Here is a 16,176-nt window from a genome sequence, read left to right as displayed (position 1 = left end):
GTCCTCTAGTTGTTGTTGGACTCCAACTCCCATCGCTGGTGGTCATTATAGCCTGTTAAGGGATGATGGGAGTTGCAGTTCAAAAACATAACCACCACACTGCCCTTGATAGAGAAGAATGAGTCTTGCTGATGAAGGAACAGCATGGCTCCTGGGATGGTTAGTCTGATTTCACTGAGCTTTAAGAGTTCTTTGTGAGTCTTATCAAGCATGTGGATAGGCCTTATCTGAGCAGGTATTATTTACTTGAACTTTCAGAAAGCTTTATACAGTGGTACCTCAGGTTAAGTACTTAATTCATTCTGGAGGTCCGTTCTTAACCTGAAGCACCACTTTAGCTAATGGGGCCTCCTGCTGCTGCTGCACTGCCGGAGCCCAATTTCTGTTCTTATCCTGAAGCAAAGTTCTTAACCTGAAGCACTATTTCTGGGTTAGCGGAGTCTGTAACCTGAAGCATATGTAACCCGAGGTACCACTGTACCTCACCAAAAGCTCATGAGTAAGCTTAGCAGTCACAGAAGAAATAGATGGTTCCTTATTAAAAGGTAAAGGGACCCCTGACCATTAGGTCCACTCGTGACCGACTCTGGGTTTGCAGCGCTCATCTCGCTCTATTGGCCGAGGGAGCCAGCGTACAGCTTCCGGATCATGTGGCCAGCATGACTAAGCCGCTTCTGGTGAACCAGAGCAGCGCACGGTAATGCCGTTTACCTTCCCACCGGAGCGGTACCTATTTATCTACTTGCACTTTGACGTGCTTTTGAACTGCTAGGTTGGCAGGAGCAGGGACCGAGCAATGGGAGCTCACCCCGCTGCGGGGATTCGAACCGCCGACCTTCTGATTGGCAAGTCCTAGGCTCTGTGGTTTAACCCTCAATGGCTAAAGAACATGACAATTCACCAGTTTTTTTACTGTGAATTTCACCTTACAAACACATTATCGAACGCAGTACAATATATACATTTCTGGAAGCAATTTCCCCTATCAAAATGCATTTTTGTATGTTATCGTCACTAATATATTCATCTGATGCACCTGGCCTGCTAATATATGCGTTTTTGTACACGCCTTTGGGTTGGAGAACTTCATTGCAGAGAAGTGTGAAGGACAGCTGTGCTTTGGTGCATATATTTATTCAAAAACTACAGATTAGGTGGTTTTTCACAGAAATGCAAACAAAATCCAGTTTCTCCCCTGTCCTTACCTGCAACCCACCCCCTACATCCTAATCATAGGTGTTCGCTAACATTTCAAAGGTGATAGGAATATGCAAATAAAATACTGTTGTGCAGTTACTTTAACAGTGCTGAAAATCTTCCTTCCCTTTATAGGCTGATCTTTTACTCCTTTCCAGCAGTGAACCACATGGACTGTGTTACATCGAGACCGCAGAGCTTGATGGGTATGCATGCTCTCAATCTATTTTGCCTTTAACCTCGTAAAGTGCTGGTCCCTCTGGCAGTAATTATAAAAACAATAATAATTTATTATTTATACCCCACCCATCTGGCTAGGTTTCCCCAGCCACTCTGGGCAGCTCCCAATAAAATATTAAAAATACGATAAAACATCAGACATTAAAAACTTCCCTAAACAGGGCTGCCTTCAGATGTCTTCTAAAAGTCAGATAGTTGTTTATTTCTTTGACATCTGATGCATAGCTGTCAACTTTTCCCTTTTTTTAAGGGGAATCCTATTTGGAATAAGTGAATTTCCCTTAAAAAAAGGGAAATGTTGATAGCTATGATCTGATGGGAGGGTGTTCCACAGGGCGGGCGCCACTACCAAGAAGACCCTCTGCCTGGTTCCCTGTAACTTGGCTTCTCTCAGGGAGGGAACCGCCAGAAGGCCCTCGGAGCTGGACCTCAGTGTCTGGGTTGAACGATGGGGGTGGAGACGCTCCTTCAGGTATACTGGGCTGAGGCCATTGAGGGCTTTAAAGGTCAGCACCAACACTTTGAAATGTGCTCGGAAACGTAGTGGGAGCCAATGTAGATCTTTCAGGACCAGTGTTATATGGTCTCAGCAGCCACTCCCAGTCACCAGTCTAGCTGCTGCATTCTGGATTAGTTGTAGTTTCCGGGTCACCTTCAAAGGTAGCCCTGCATAGAGAGCATTGCAGTAGTCCAAGTGGGAGATAACTAGAGCATGCACCACTCTGGCGAGACAGTCTGCAGGCAGGTAGGGTCTCAGCCTGAGTACCAGATGGAGCTGGTAGACAGCTGCCCTGGACACGGAATTGACCTGCGCCTCCATGGATAGCTGTGAGTCCAAAATGACTCCCAGGCTGCACATCTGGTTCTCTACATGAGGACTAAAATCACTGAGTGGGCAACATTTTCCTTTCTTCAACCCCTGTCCCTACTCATCTTAAATGAATAGGGAAGGGGTATTATTTTGGTATTTTACCAGAGAAGCTGAGAAAGCAGCAACCATACCTGACTGGTGTATAGCAATCAGAGAGGATTGCAGTAGTCCAAGCAGGAGATAACTAGAGCATGCACCACTCTGGCGAGACAGTCTGTGGGCCCGCTGATTTTTCTTGCTAAAGAGCAAGGAAGTGACTGGGGGACCCTGTTGTCTGAATGCACCCTGTGTCTAGAAATCTGAACCACAAATGCTTTCAAATGTTAAAAAACATGGCAACATGGACTAAACATGTACTTACTGTTTAAGACAGACACTTGATATTTAGTTCTTTCAAGGGCCTCTCGGGGTGGGGGTGGGGATAACTATTTCAAATTCCCTGTTTCACAGTTTGGTTGCTGCTACTGTAAAATGATATTAATTTCCCTCTGAAGTGCAAAAAAATATAAAAATATCTTCAGCATGAACATCTGCGTTTGGTGTGAACTCCTTTCAGATGGCAGTGGTTTTGCCCTGTTATACTTAGTAACCTGTGTGTGGGATGTCTAGATGCAGCCTGACTAAATCATATTTGTTGTTTTCTTTCTTCAGAGCCTCAAAACAAATAATTGCTGTGCAGATGTTCAACCTTTACAATGCCAGCTTTTTAATCGAAACAAAACCAAAGATCTTTCATTGTAGTGCAATTCCAGTTAGTCCGGTGGGAAGTGAGTTTGCGTCCTGCCCTGGGGGGTTGGGAGAGGGGAGCCCGTCCAGCAGACTTGGCCCCTTTTCACTGGTCAGCAGCGGCCGCAGTTCTCCCTGGGCTGATAAGTTAATTAGTTTTTCTCCGTCTGAAACTAAGGGCCCACTCACAGCATACATTTAAACACTGTTCTACTAGTACATTAAACAATGTGTTGGATCTCTGCACCACCTGTGGGGGAAGAAGGTAAAAAAAAGGTAAAGGACCCCTGGACGGTTAAGTCCGGGCAAAGGCGACTATGGGGTTGTGGTGCTCATCTCGCTGTCAGGCTAAGGGAGCCAGCATTTGTCCGCAGACAGCTTTCCGGGTCATGTGCCCAGCATGACTAAACCGATTCTGGTGCAACAGAACACCATGACGGAAGCCAGAGCTCATGGAAACACCATTTACCTTCCTGCCACAGTGGTACCTATTTATCTACTTGCACTGGTGTTCTTTCGAACTGCTAGGTTAGCAGGAGCTGGGACAGAGCAACGGGAGCTCACCCTGTCGTGGGGATTTGAACCGCCGACCTTCCGATCGGCAAGCCCAAGAGGCTCAGTGCTTTAGACCATAGCGAAGCCTCTGGTCACAAAGAGCAAGTTAAGATGCAAGCAATTGTTCCTAAAATGAGCACTCCGAGTAATTATCAGAGAAACCCACGTTTCAAGGGTTTGAACACTTAGCCCCTCATAGCTGCACACTGTTGTTTGCAGAGTAAGATGTAGCAATCCAATCCAAAATGTCTGATGTGATGTCATTGCATAGCACAGACATGCCATGCAGTGACATCACATTCTGTTTTGTTGATTATTACCAGGGAAGGGGGGAAGAGATGCAGCTACAAGCGTGTCATTATGGGTGGTATTTGAGTAGTTTATTTTTTTAAAAAAATATTTATGCTTTTCAGGTTTATACATTTCACTCATTTTACAGTCATTTTAACATTTCAAAACTTGACTTCCTTCCTCCTCTTTCTGCTGTAACTTAAATTTATTTTTAATATCTTCTGCATATCCAAATTAACTTAATTTGCTTTAAATATATACTTTAAATATATACTCTTATAAAACTGCAGGTTATTACCATAATCCTGCCAATCTGTTTACAGTTTATCTATAAATATTCAGTAAACCATTTCCATTCTTTTATGAAAAGTTTGTTATCTTGATTTCTTATTCTTCCGGTAAGTTTCGCCACTTCTGCGTATTCTATAAGTTTTTGTATCCATTCTTCTTTTGCTGGGACTTCTGCTTCTTTCCATTTTTTAACGAGTAACATTCTTGCCTCTGTAGTAGCGTACGTGAATAAGTTTCTATACGGTTTAGGTAGTTCTGTCCCTATAATTTGACTAGTCTAGGGACTCAACTATACAGCTGCAAATATAACATTTTAAAAGAGTTTTAAATGCATTATACAAATGTGACACTAGATGGCGATGGTGAGCTAATGGCAAATTCAATATATATTTTAAAACTTTTTTAAAAGCATTTTAAAGCCTGAGTGACTTGAACTAGGGAACCTCCTGTAATTTTTAAGAGTGGCTGAAGGTGGTAAGCTAGAGACATCATGTGCACATGAATTTCTTTTGCTGTTCTATAACTTTTTTGCTCTGCTATTGCAAAAAACAATTTCACCAGGAGTTACAACAGAGCATGGGGGGAAATACATATCTGTGTTGGCACTCTTTTGTTTCTTGCGGGGACACATACCCTTATTGTCTGCTTCCAGTCAATATACAAGATCATGGCATTAAGTTCCAGAGAGATGTGTAAATAGTATATTATGAATTTTGCAGCGAAACCAACCTAAAAGTGCGACAGGCTTTACCCGTGACCTCAGAACTTGGAGATGACATTACCAGGCTTGCAGAATTTGATGGTAAGTCACTGAAGCAATAGCGAAAGTTAATTTTTGGAAACTTAATTGGTTAAAGTTTTTTGTTCGTTTGTTTTGCTGTGTCAGAAATTCCCGGTGGAAATTCCTCTGTATGAAATCAGGTACTACTTGAAAAGTAAACGTGTTATTGTCGCCATGCAATATGATTCATGTTTTCATACATTGCCAGACTAGTCTGCCAGACTAGATCACAAAAAATTAGCTGCTGTCATGTTTACTCTTTGATCCTGACATCTCTTTGATCCTTATTCTTGGCTTGTTCTCTGGTCCCAATTGCTCATTGGTCTTGACTTGGGGCTTGATCTCCAATCCTGCCTTTCGGTTGCCTTCAGATCCTGATTTACCTTGATCCAGGCCAACAAAGGTCCATATAGTTAAAGCTATGATTTTCCCAGTAGTGAGCGCTGGACCATAAAGAAGTGAGAGCTGGACCATAAAGAAGGCTGATTGCCGAAGAATTGATGCTTTTGAATTATGGTGCTGGAGGAGACTCTTGAGAGTCCCATGGACTGCAAGAAGATCAAACCTCTCCATTCTTAAGGAAATCAGCCCTGAGTGCTCACTGGAAGGACGGATCCTGAAGCTAAGGCTCCAATACTTTGGCCACCTCATGAGAAGAGAAGACTCCCTGGAAAAGACCCTGATGTTGGCAAAGATGGAGGGCACAAGGAGAAGGGGACGACAGTGGACGAGGTGGTTGGACAGTGTTCTCAAAGCTACCAGCATGAGATTGACTAAACTGTGGGAGGCAGTGGAAGACAGGAGTGCCTGGCGTGCTCTGGTCCATGGGGTCACGAAGAGTCGGACACGACTAAATGACTAAACAACAACAAGGCTCCTGGTTCCTGTTTCTCTCCAGACTGCTGTTTGAGGCCCAGCCCTAAGACAGAGCAAGAGTCATCCATTTCCCAATTCAGTAAAGTCAGATTATTTCAAATGAATTGCTGTGATAATTGCTGTCAAATGAATTGCCCTGATATTTTGTGGGAGAGTGGTATATAAACATTATATATATATATATATATATATATATATATATATATATATATATATATATATATTTGCTTTCGTAGATTTTCACGGGTACAGGAATGCAGGTTTTGGTGTCCTCGGGTGTCTTCCCGTGTAAAAGTTGGGGTGTCTAGGCGACGTTTCGACGAGGTCTCACTCGTCATCTTCAGGCTGGTGCTTTCGGCTTCTTGTTACTGGAACAGAGCAGGATCTCAGTGTTTGAGTTCCTATAAATACTGTAGAGGGGGTGTGGTGTATAGCCTCCAATGTTCTGGGCAGAGAGGAAGTTCCCAGGCTAGTGTGCCTTTTCTTCTTTTGTTCCTTAATTACTTGAGAGGTATCTTGAGTGATTTCTTGAGTGATATCCTGAGTACCACTTAGGTGGGTCATTAGGTGTGGATTAGTTGTTAAAGTCTTTGTGTCTTGACCTCTTGAACTTTGTGAAGAGTTTTCCTGAGAAGATGGCTGTACTGTACTTAGTTGTGCTCTGGCTTGGCTTCGTGTATAGGGGCGAGCTGTGGTTTTGTGGCTTGTGTCAGCCAGGTCTGTGTAGGGATTGCAGGGGGGTGCAGCATCCGGAGGTGCCACCATGGATTGGCTACTGGATGGTGTCTGTAATTCATCTGTGGAGAGGGTCTGGGTTTGGGTCTGGTGTGGTTGATTGGTGTTGGCGTTCTGTGTGCCTCTGGATCTGGTGTCAGTTTTTGTGGGGAGGGCTAATTTCCAGATGTCTGGCAAGCGGGATGTGTCGTCACGCTTGTTCATGTTGTGAGGGTGTTTCTCTATCTCGATGGCTTCCATGATTATTCTCTTGTGGTGATGTTCCGTGTTAAAGAGCAATTTGGAATCTGCAAAATTAATTTCGTGTCCTGTTTCTTTCATGTGTTGGAAAAGAGAGGAAGTTTTTTCTTCTTTTTTGACGGCATTCTTGTGTTCTGCGATACGTGCATTTATTCGTCTGTTTTGTTTGTCCAATTCACTATGGAAATAGAAGCCAACAACCAACTTCCCTTCCTTGACGTCCTAATCTACAAAAAACCTGATGGCTCCCTAGGACACACTATCTACCGGAAAAAAACACACACCAACCGCTACTTACATGCACAATCACACCACCACCCTGCACAAATAAACTCCGTAGCCAAGACTCTCATCTCCAGAACCAAACGCCTGGCTGACAAAGACCACTTGACAACTGAGTTACAGAATCTCTCAAACGTGTTAATTGCCAATGGATACCAGCAAAACAGGATTACGAAGCTAATCCAAAAGGAAACACCCCCCAAAAACCAAGACACAGAAGAAAACAATGGCATGGCCCTCCTTCCTTATATCAAGGGCACTACAGATAAAATTAGCAAAATCCTCCATAAACACAATATCAAAACAGCCTTTTGCACCAACCAAAAAATAGCCAATATCCTCAGAAACCCCAAGGATAAAATCCAGTTGGAAAACCAAGGGATCTATGAAATACCCTGCAAAGTCTGCCCAGCCACGTACATTGGACAAACAAACAGACGAATAAATGCACGTATCGCAGAACACAAGAATGCCGTCAAAAAAGAAGAAAAAACTTCCTCTCTTTTCCAACACATGAAAGAAACAGGACACGAAATTAATTTTGCAGATTCCAAATTGCTCTTTAACACGGAACATCACCACAAGAGAATAATCATGGAAGCCATCGAGATAGAGAAACACCCTCACAACATGAACAAGCGTGACGACACATCCCGCTTGCCAGACATCTGGAAATTAGCCCTCCCCACAAAAACTGACACCAGATCCAGAGGCACACAGAACGCCAACACCAATCAACCACACCAGACCCAAACCCAGACCCTCTCCACAGATGAATTACAGACACCATCCAGTAGCCAATCCATGGTGGCACCTCCGGATGCTGCACCCCCCTGCAATCCCTACACAGACCTGGCTGACACAAGCCACAAAACCACAGCTCGCCCCTATACACGAAGCCAAGCCAGAGCACAACTAAGTACAGTACAGCCATCTTCTCAGGAAAACTCTTCACAAAGTTCAAGAGGTCAAGACACAAAGACTTTAACAACTAATCCACACCTAATGACCCACCTAAGTGGTACTCAGGATATCACTCAAGAAATCACTCAAGATACCTCTCAAGTAATTAAGGAACAAAAGAAGAAAAGGCACACTAGCCTGGGAACTTCCTCTCTGCCCAGAACATTGGAGGCTATACACCACACCCCCTCTACAGTATTTATAGGAACTCAAACACTGAGATCCTGCTCTGTTCCAGTAACAAGAAGCCGAAAGCACCAGCCTGAAGATGACGAGTGAGACCTCGTCGAAACGTCGCCTAGACACCCCAACTTTTACACGGGAAGACACCCGAGGACACCAAAACCTGCATATATATATATATATATAAACTGTTTTTAAAAAATCTGCTCGGTAATTTGAATACATTGTTATGTGTATAGTCATACCTTGGAAGTCAAACAGAATCCATTCCGGAAGTCCATTTGACTTCCAAAATGTTCAGAAACCAAAGTGCGGCTTCTGATTGGCTGCAGGAAACTCCTGCAGCCAATCGGAAGCCCCGTCGGACGTTCGGCTTCCAAAAATAGTTCGCAAACCGGAACAGTCACTTCTGGGTTTGCGGCTTTCGGGAGCCAAAACGTTGGAGAACTAAGCTATTCGAAAACCAAGGTACGACTGTGTTTTGTTTCAAACCATGCCTCTATAATTGTCTTTTGATATGTTGTTTCAGCTGAGAAGTGCATCTCAATGTGAAACCCAGTGGATAGCTTCGTTCTTGGAGGTGCTGATCTGGTCAGTTTGTAATGGAATCTGCAGAGGTCAAATTCCTCCTGTCAGTTTGCATTTCTTAGTGTAGAAAGTATTGATCTGATGTATAGAGATCTTTCCTATTCTACTTAATTCAAGAGGGTTCTGGAAGCTTCTCTGTGTGAAAGAAGCAAGCAGAGTTACTCCTGGGATACTCCTTCAGAGAAGCTGAGTGTTGTTGTTTAGTCATTTAGTCGTGTCCGACTCTTTGTGACCCCATGGACCAGAGCATGCCAGGCATTCCTGTCTTTGACTGCCTTCTGCAGTTTGGTCAAACTCATGCTGGTAGCTTCGAGAACACTATCCAACCATCTCGTCCTCTGTCGTCCCCTTCTCCTTGTGCCCTCTATCTTTCCCAGCATTGGGTTTTTTCCAGGGAGTCTTCTCTTCTCATGAGGTGGCCAAAGTATTGGAGTCTCAGCTTCAGGATCTGTCCTTCCAGTGAGCACTCAAGGCTGATTTCCTTAAGAATTGATAGGTTTGATCTTCTTGCAGTCCATGGGACTCTCAAGAGTCTCCTCCAGCACCATAATTCAAAAGAGAAGCTGGGTTCAGCTGGCTTAAACAGGGTCTGTTATCTCTTCTGTCAAGGTCATGCTGACTACAGTGGAACCTCGGGTTATGTACCATCCTCCTTACGAATGCTTTGGGTAATGAGCTCTGCTAACCCGGAAGTAGATGCTTCTGGTTGCAAACTTTGCCCCAGGATGCGAGCAGAAGTCATGTGTCGGCGGTGTAGCAGCAGCAGGAGGCCCCATTAGCGAAAGCACGCCTTATGTTAAGAACACTTTTGGGTTAAGAACGGACTTCCGGAACGAATTAAGTTCGTAACTGGAGGTACCACTGTACCCAGGGCCACAAGGACCCTGGGTACCACTTTCTCTTTCTATCTCTCTTCCTTCTGTTGTGGTGTTCTGTATACAGTGGTACCTCGGGTTAAGTACTTAATTTGTTCCGGAGGTCCGTTCTTAACCTGAAACTGTTCTCAGTGGCGTAGCGTGGGGGGTGCAGGGGGGGCCGGCCGCACCGGGCGCAACATCTAGGGGGGCGCGCTCGTCGCCTCCAGAGTCGCCGAAGAGCCTCGGGGCTCAGCTCCTTTGGGAGGAGGGGTCGGGCTGGGCGATCAGGGGGAGCAGCAGGCGCCAGCAAGGAGGTCCGGAGCCGGAGCCTGGCCAGGATCGCGCGCAGGACGGGGCGCAAGAGGGAGGGGAGAGTCGAGCCTGTCCCCCCCCCGCGAGGACTGCTGCGAAGAGGCGGGAGGGAGAGGAGGCCCCTTGGGAGGAGCGGGCAGGTGCTGGGGCGGCGGCACCGGGCGGGGGAGGGGAGCACGGAGGAGCCCCGCGGGGCCTGGGCCCGACCAGCCGAGCCTCCCGAATTGCGCCCCGCAGCCAGGATCTTGTGGCGAGGAAGGAGCCCAGTCTGCACCCTCCTTCCCCACAGAGCTGCAGAGGGAAATCAAGGTTCTCCTGCTAGTTTCTCTTCTTCTCTCCCCCCCCACTGCGTTGCAACCGTGCCCCCCCTCTCGGTGCACATAGCACGATTGCAATCTCTCTCTCACCCCCCCCCAAGTTAAACTAATGGAGCAAGCCAGCGCCAAAGATTTGTAGAACTGTGAATACCCCAGCCCAGGCAGCAGCAAGAAGAAGCTGGCAGCGGCGGCAGGTTAGGGGTTAGGGGCGCAAATTACTTGCCTTGCCCCGGGTTAGGGGGTGCAAATTACTTGCCTTGCCCCGGGTGCTGACAACCCACGCTACGCCGCTGACTGTTCTTAACCTGAAGCACCACTTTAGCTAATGGGGCCTCCCACTGCCGTCGCGCGATTTCTGTTCTCACCCTGAAGCAAAGTTCTCAGCCCAAGGTACTATTTCTGGGTTAGCGGATTCTGTAACCTGAAGTGTATGTAACCCGAGGTACCACTGTATAGTGTTAAGGTTTAGTCTTATTATAAGTAAGTTTCAATTAAGTCTGCTGCAACTGGATTTCTTATGGACAGTGCCAATCCTGAATGTATTGGATTTGCGACCATTATGCTCATTTGCCTTCAGTAGCAGTAAAGCTCTGCTGGTCTATTTTTGGGGAATCCTGCAACGTGTTTAAGTTTTTACTCCACTAACTATACATCAGAGTTCTGCTCTGGCTCAATATTGAGTAGAATTTCGATGACAATCACCACTATCGCCCCTACATCAGGCACATATCTGCAACCTGCTCCCTCTTCTGCCCAGTGCATGCTTAATGCTTACCAAATTCTTCCCTCTGATACCTTTGGCCAGACCTTTGTGTCAAAGCAGGAGATTTTTTTGATCAGTGGACCTAAGAACATTAGAAGAGCCTTGCTGGATCATGCCAAAGACTCATCTAGTCTAGCATCCTGTTAGGAGCAGGACATTCACAGGGAAACCAAAATGCTTGTTTACAAAGCTATTGCACTACCAACCTTACTGTATGCTTGTAAAACGTGGACCACTTATAAACGCCATCTCCATCTCCTCAAAAGTTCCCATCAAAGGTGTCTCCAAAAATGTTTACACATCGCTTGGGAAGACAGACAAACTAATGTCAGTGTACTGGAAGAAGCAAAGATAACCCATGTCGAAGTGATGATTCCTCAGCATCAACTTCGTTGGACTGGTCACGTTGTACGAATGCCTGATTATCGTCTTCCAAAGCAACTGCTCTATTCCGAACTTAAAAACAGAAAGAGGTTTAAAGACTGTCTCAGGGCAAATCTAAAAAAATGTAGTATAAACACTGGGAAACACTGGCCTGCAAGGGCTCCAATTGGAGAACAGCCTTTACCAAAGGTCTCATGGGTTATGAAGACGCTCGAACTCAGAACGCAAGGGAGAAACGTGCTAAGAGGAAGGCACACTTGGCAAACCCTCACCGTGATCAACTCCTGCCTGGAACCCTATGTCCCCACTGTGGAAGGACGTGTGGATCCAGAATTGGCCTCCACAGTTACTTACAGACTTACTGTTAAGACTGTGTTCATGGAAGACAATCTTACTTGGCTATGAGTGATCACCGAAGAAGAAGAAGAAGAAGAAGAAGAAGAAGAAGAAGAAGAAGAAGAAGAAGAAGAGTAGGACCATGAGCACAACAGCACTCTCCCCACTTGCAATTCCTAGGAACTGACATTTGGAGGTGAATCATAGCTTTCATGCCTCCTGAAATTTCTAAAAGCTCCAAGGATACTGCATAGACTTCAGCAACGCAAGAAAAGAGCCATTTTTCTTGGCTGCTCTCAATATTCCAATCGGACTGGTGTGCAAATTTTTGTTGTTGGCCAGGTTTGTGTGTTATAGCTCTAAGTTTCATTTATCTTTCTCGAACCTGCTAATATTTTTGGTACTTTTGTTAACAGAAATACTAAATACAGCTAGCGTTCATGTTCAGAAATTGAATTCTTCCAGATTGAGAAGGATTTAGATTGTTTAGGCCAGATGAATAGCAAGGAAACTTTAAATGGATGGGCCAAGTGATATTTTGGTTTGGCCGCAACAAACGGCATTTTTTCCACACAATGTAGTTTTTTTTATATATATATAAAAGCTCATAAATTATCGTTTGTAAGTAAATAGTATATGAAGCCAGCAAATGTTTGTTTAAAATAAAGAGTGGAATATTTGTAGCGCCAATTTTCCACATGTAATAGAATGGAATGACAAGAACGCATCAAAGGATTTTGATGTTATTTGCACTTCACTGTGGCATTTGAATATATTCTGCACATCTTTCCCCATCAGGATATCTTTGGTTTTAAAGGTCACGAGACAGCATTATGAGGAGGTAACATAAGCTGAGCTGCTTAATTGTTCAATACAATGGGAAAAGGGCCTTGTCTTCTGAAGACGCAAAATGCAGCATAAAACTAAGCAGGCCTGGGTCTTGTCAGTGCTGGGATAGAAAACCACCTTTCTGGGATAGAAAACCACCTTTGGAAACCTGTGTATACAGACTTGAGTCCCCCGATGGAGGAAAAGAGAGATTTAAATGCTTTTTAGACCAGCAGGTGATGCCTTATGTTTGAGGTGTGGGGGTTTTTTAGTGGTGGCTCCTCGCATGATGAACTCCTTCACTATTGAGATGCAACTGGCCTCTTATTTTCTTTTAGGTTAGGAGGGAAGAACATGGGGCCAGTCTTGGCTTGCCAGGGGGTCCATTTCAGCTCATGAGGCCGTTTTCCCCAAACCCTGGATGTCACTGGATTATGTCAGCAGATAGGGTTCAAATCTGATGGGTGCTGTTTTACCATTGTGTTTCCTTGCATTCATAGTTTGGCTTAGCATTACTTGTGAATAAAGCCATAGCATTCAGTGCCTTCTCCTCTGTTGCATCACGACACATCGCTAGCTTGGACACAGAGTCTTGTCTCTCGCATTTATTTATTGCAGCTGCAGACGTTAGCTTCTTGCGCTAGGAATGGATTAATGTCAATTTCAGTTTGTTACTTTTCCAGTCTTACATTCAGTTCTCAACATTTCTGCAGCAATTTGCCTTAAAAAAGCACACACACAAAAACTGCTCATTGGCATTTTACTGCATATTCCCCCCCCCCAAACACACATTTTATGTTTGACTAATACACACATTTACAAGCAATTATAACATTTTCCAGCATAACAACTTAAGTTCTTAATACCATAGGCACCTTTTAAGTTTCCCTGCCATTTTAAAGTAATGATGTATTTATTAACTTTCAGTAATTGTCAAAATAAGTCAATCAACTTATAGGCCTTGATCTCTGCCCGCCCCTCCCAAGAAATGACTGACCCGATTAAAGAGTTTGAGATTTTATATTGGAATTGCTAGCATTGCTTAACTCCTGCAACTCTATATTTGCAACCTGTTTACATTTAGCTTGGAGTTGTTTTAAATTTGTTATTTAGCCTTTTTAGACATAAAAATGTTTTCCAGAGGGGATAAATATATATATATAAATCAGCCAGGCAACTCAATCAGCTGCAATTCCAATTATAGTTGATGAAAAAATTGCAGTCTATTTTTTCATATTTAATACTAGGTTATTTTTGTTGTTGTTGTATCTTCAGTTTTTGACTGCTGCGGTGGTCTGGTTCTTGCTGCTTCTGACAAGTTTACATATTTTGCATGACTGTTAAGCCTCAGGGTGGCACAGGGTTTAGTAACAGGAGTCCTTATAGGAAACATCCCGTATTTTGTGGTCATCCTGACAGCACATTTTGCAACTGAAAAAGCAGAAATATAAAACATGAATGGTTAGCAAATGTGGGGGCAAAGGGCTGTTTCGTTGTGTATTTATTTTATGCCTTCCGATAACAGTGCTGTGTTACATTTTGTAGCCCAAGAGATATATTTGATCTCTGCATGTCAAATGTTTTACAAAAGTAACAAAAAGAAACAGAAATATTTGTATTTTCTCAAGTAGCAGCTGGGAATACCAACTAGGTAAAGCCTGTTACTTAGTATTTTATTTGTACAGGTGTGGACAAAATCAGTTTGTGTCTGAGAGACTAAACAGCCAGGACAGAGTTAGCAGGTGTGTAGGACCAGGTATTAGGGACGTGGGTGGCGCTGTGGGTTAAACCACAGAGCCTAGGGCTTGCCGATCAGAAGGTTGGCGGTTCGAATCCCCACGATGGGGTGAGCTCCTGTTGCTCGGTCCCTGCTCCTGCCATCCTAGTACAGTGGTACCTCCGGTTACATACGCTGCAGGTTACATACGCTTCAGGTTACAGACTCCGCTAACCCATAAATAGTACCTCAGGTTAAGAACTTTGCTTCAGGATGAGAACAGAAATCGTGCTCCAGTGGCGTGGCAGCAGCGGGAGGCCCCATTAGCTAAAGTGGTGCTTCAGGTTAAGAACAGTTTCACTTCAAGTATGGACCCCCAGAACGAATTAAGTACTTAACCCGAGGTACCACTGTAGTTCGAAAGCACGAAGTGCAAGTAGATAAATAGGTACCGCTCCGGCGGGAAGGTAAACGGCATTTCCGTGCGCTGCTCTGGTTCGCCACATGACCTGGCCACATGACCCGGAAGCTGTACGCCGGCTCCCTCGGCCAATAAAGCAAGATGAGCACCGCAACCCCAGAGTCGTCCGTGACTGAACCTTATGGCCAGGGGTCCCTTTACCTTTACCTTTAGGACCAGGTAATATAGTTCTCTGCCCTTTTCAAAGGCTCCCTTTGTCAGGTCCAACAGATATCTAGGCCAGAGGTTTCCAAAATTATTTGGCTTACCACTCCCTTTTAAGAAACAAAAATTATGCAGTGCCCTCTGGAAATCTACTTTCTTTAAGTGAACAAAAAGATAGATGCAGTAACCAATTTGCATTCTTTTAGGTATCTATATTTCTACCTACAATTTCTACCTACTGCTAAATCCTGTGCATGTTTACTCAAAGGAATACAGAGGTACCTTGGTTCCCAAACTTAATCCGTTCCAGAAGTCTGTTCCAAAACCAAAGCATTCCAAAACCAAGGCGCGCTTTCCCATAGAAAGTAATGGAAAACAGATTAGTCTGTTCCAGACTTTTAAAAACAGTAATTTAACATGAGTTTTGCTATCTAATGAGACCATTGATCCATAAAATGAAAACAATAATCAATGAACTGTACTATAAAATAAATAAGACAATATTGTAGATGATAAAAAAAAAAAAAATATTACCTGCACTGATAATAGTCATTGTTTGGATGGAGGCTTTTATCCATTTCCGCACACAATCAGTCACACAATCAATCAATCAATCAATCAATCAGTAGCTGAACTGGGTTACACAGTCACAAAAACAAATGAACTGAAAAAGCCTCAGAAATAAAGATGCAACATAAATAGCAAAAACAAAAGCACCAAACTTAATCCGTTCCAGAAGTCCGTTCGACTTCTGAAATGTTCGAAAACCAAGGCGCAACTTCTGATTGGTGCAGGCGCCCCGGAAACAATAGCCATCAGCCGCATCAGATGTTTGGCTTCTGAAAAACGTTCAAAAACTGGAACACTTACTTCTGGGTTTGTGGCGTTTGGGAACCAAGGCATTTGAGTACCATGGCATTTGAGAACCAAGGTACCACTGTAGTCTGATCCTCCCCAGGGGCGGTGACACTGCCCCAGCCTGCCTGTCATTGGCCAAATAGGCAGGCGAGCTGTCACCCACTTCCTGAGTCTGGGTGAGGATGAAAGCATTCATCCAAGCTTGGGAAAAACCCACAGCTCCATCATAACCACCACTGGAGGCAATGTTGTCGTCCCACAACAGCGCCTGACTTGGTGGTAAGCCAAAAACCGGTGAAACATGTATGAATGGTTTTTCAAAATGCTCTTTTTTATGCTTCCACCACCGCCTTGTTTTCA

General features: G+C 44.4%; 1 protein-coding gene across 1 annotated transcript in view; it reads left to right on the top strand.

The window, feature by feature from the left end:
* ATP8B4 (ATPase phospholipid transporting 8B4 (putative)) overlaps window positions 1–16,176 on the top strand; it is a 132,445-nt gene that overhangs the window by 38,171 nt on the left and 78,098 nt on the right. The window contains exons 9-10 of the mRNA XM_081838756.1: window positions 1,333–1,403; window positions 4,891–4,973. Of these exons, the coding sequence (XP_081694882.1) occupies window positions 1,333–1,403; window positions 4,891–4,973 (154 nt within the window). The remainder of the gene's footprint in view (window positions 1–1,332; window positions 1,404–4,890; window positions 4,974–16,176) is intronic.

This window comes from Podarcis erhardii (genome assembly GCF_964252035.2).
Source record: "Podarcis erhardii genome assembly, chromosome: 14".
In the NCBI taxonomy this organism is placed as follows: Eukaryota; Metazoa; Chordata; class Lepidosauria; order Squamata; family Lacertidae; genus Podarcis; species Podarcis erhardii.
Note: the sequence above shows the minus strand (reverse complement) of the source record. Positions and strands in the feature narration are given on the sequence as shown.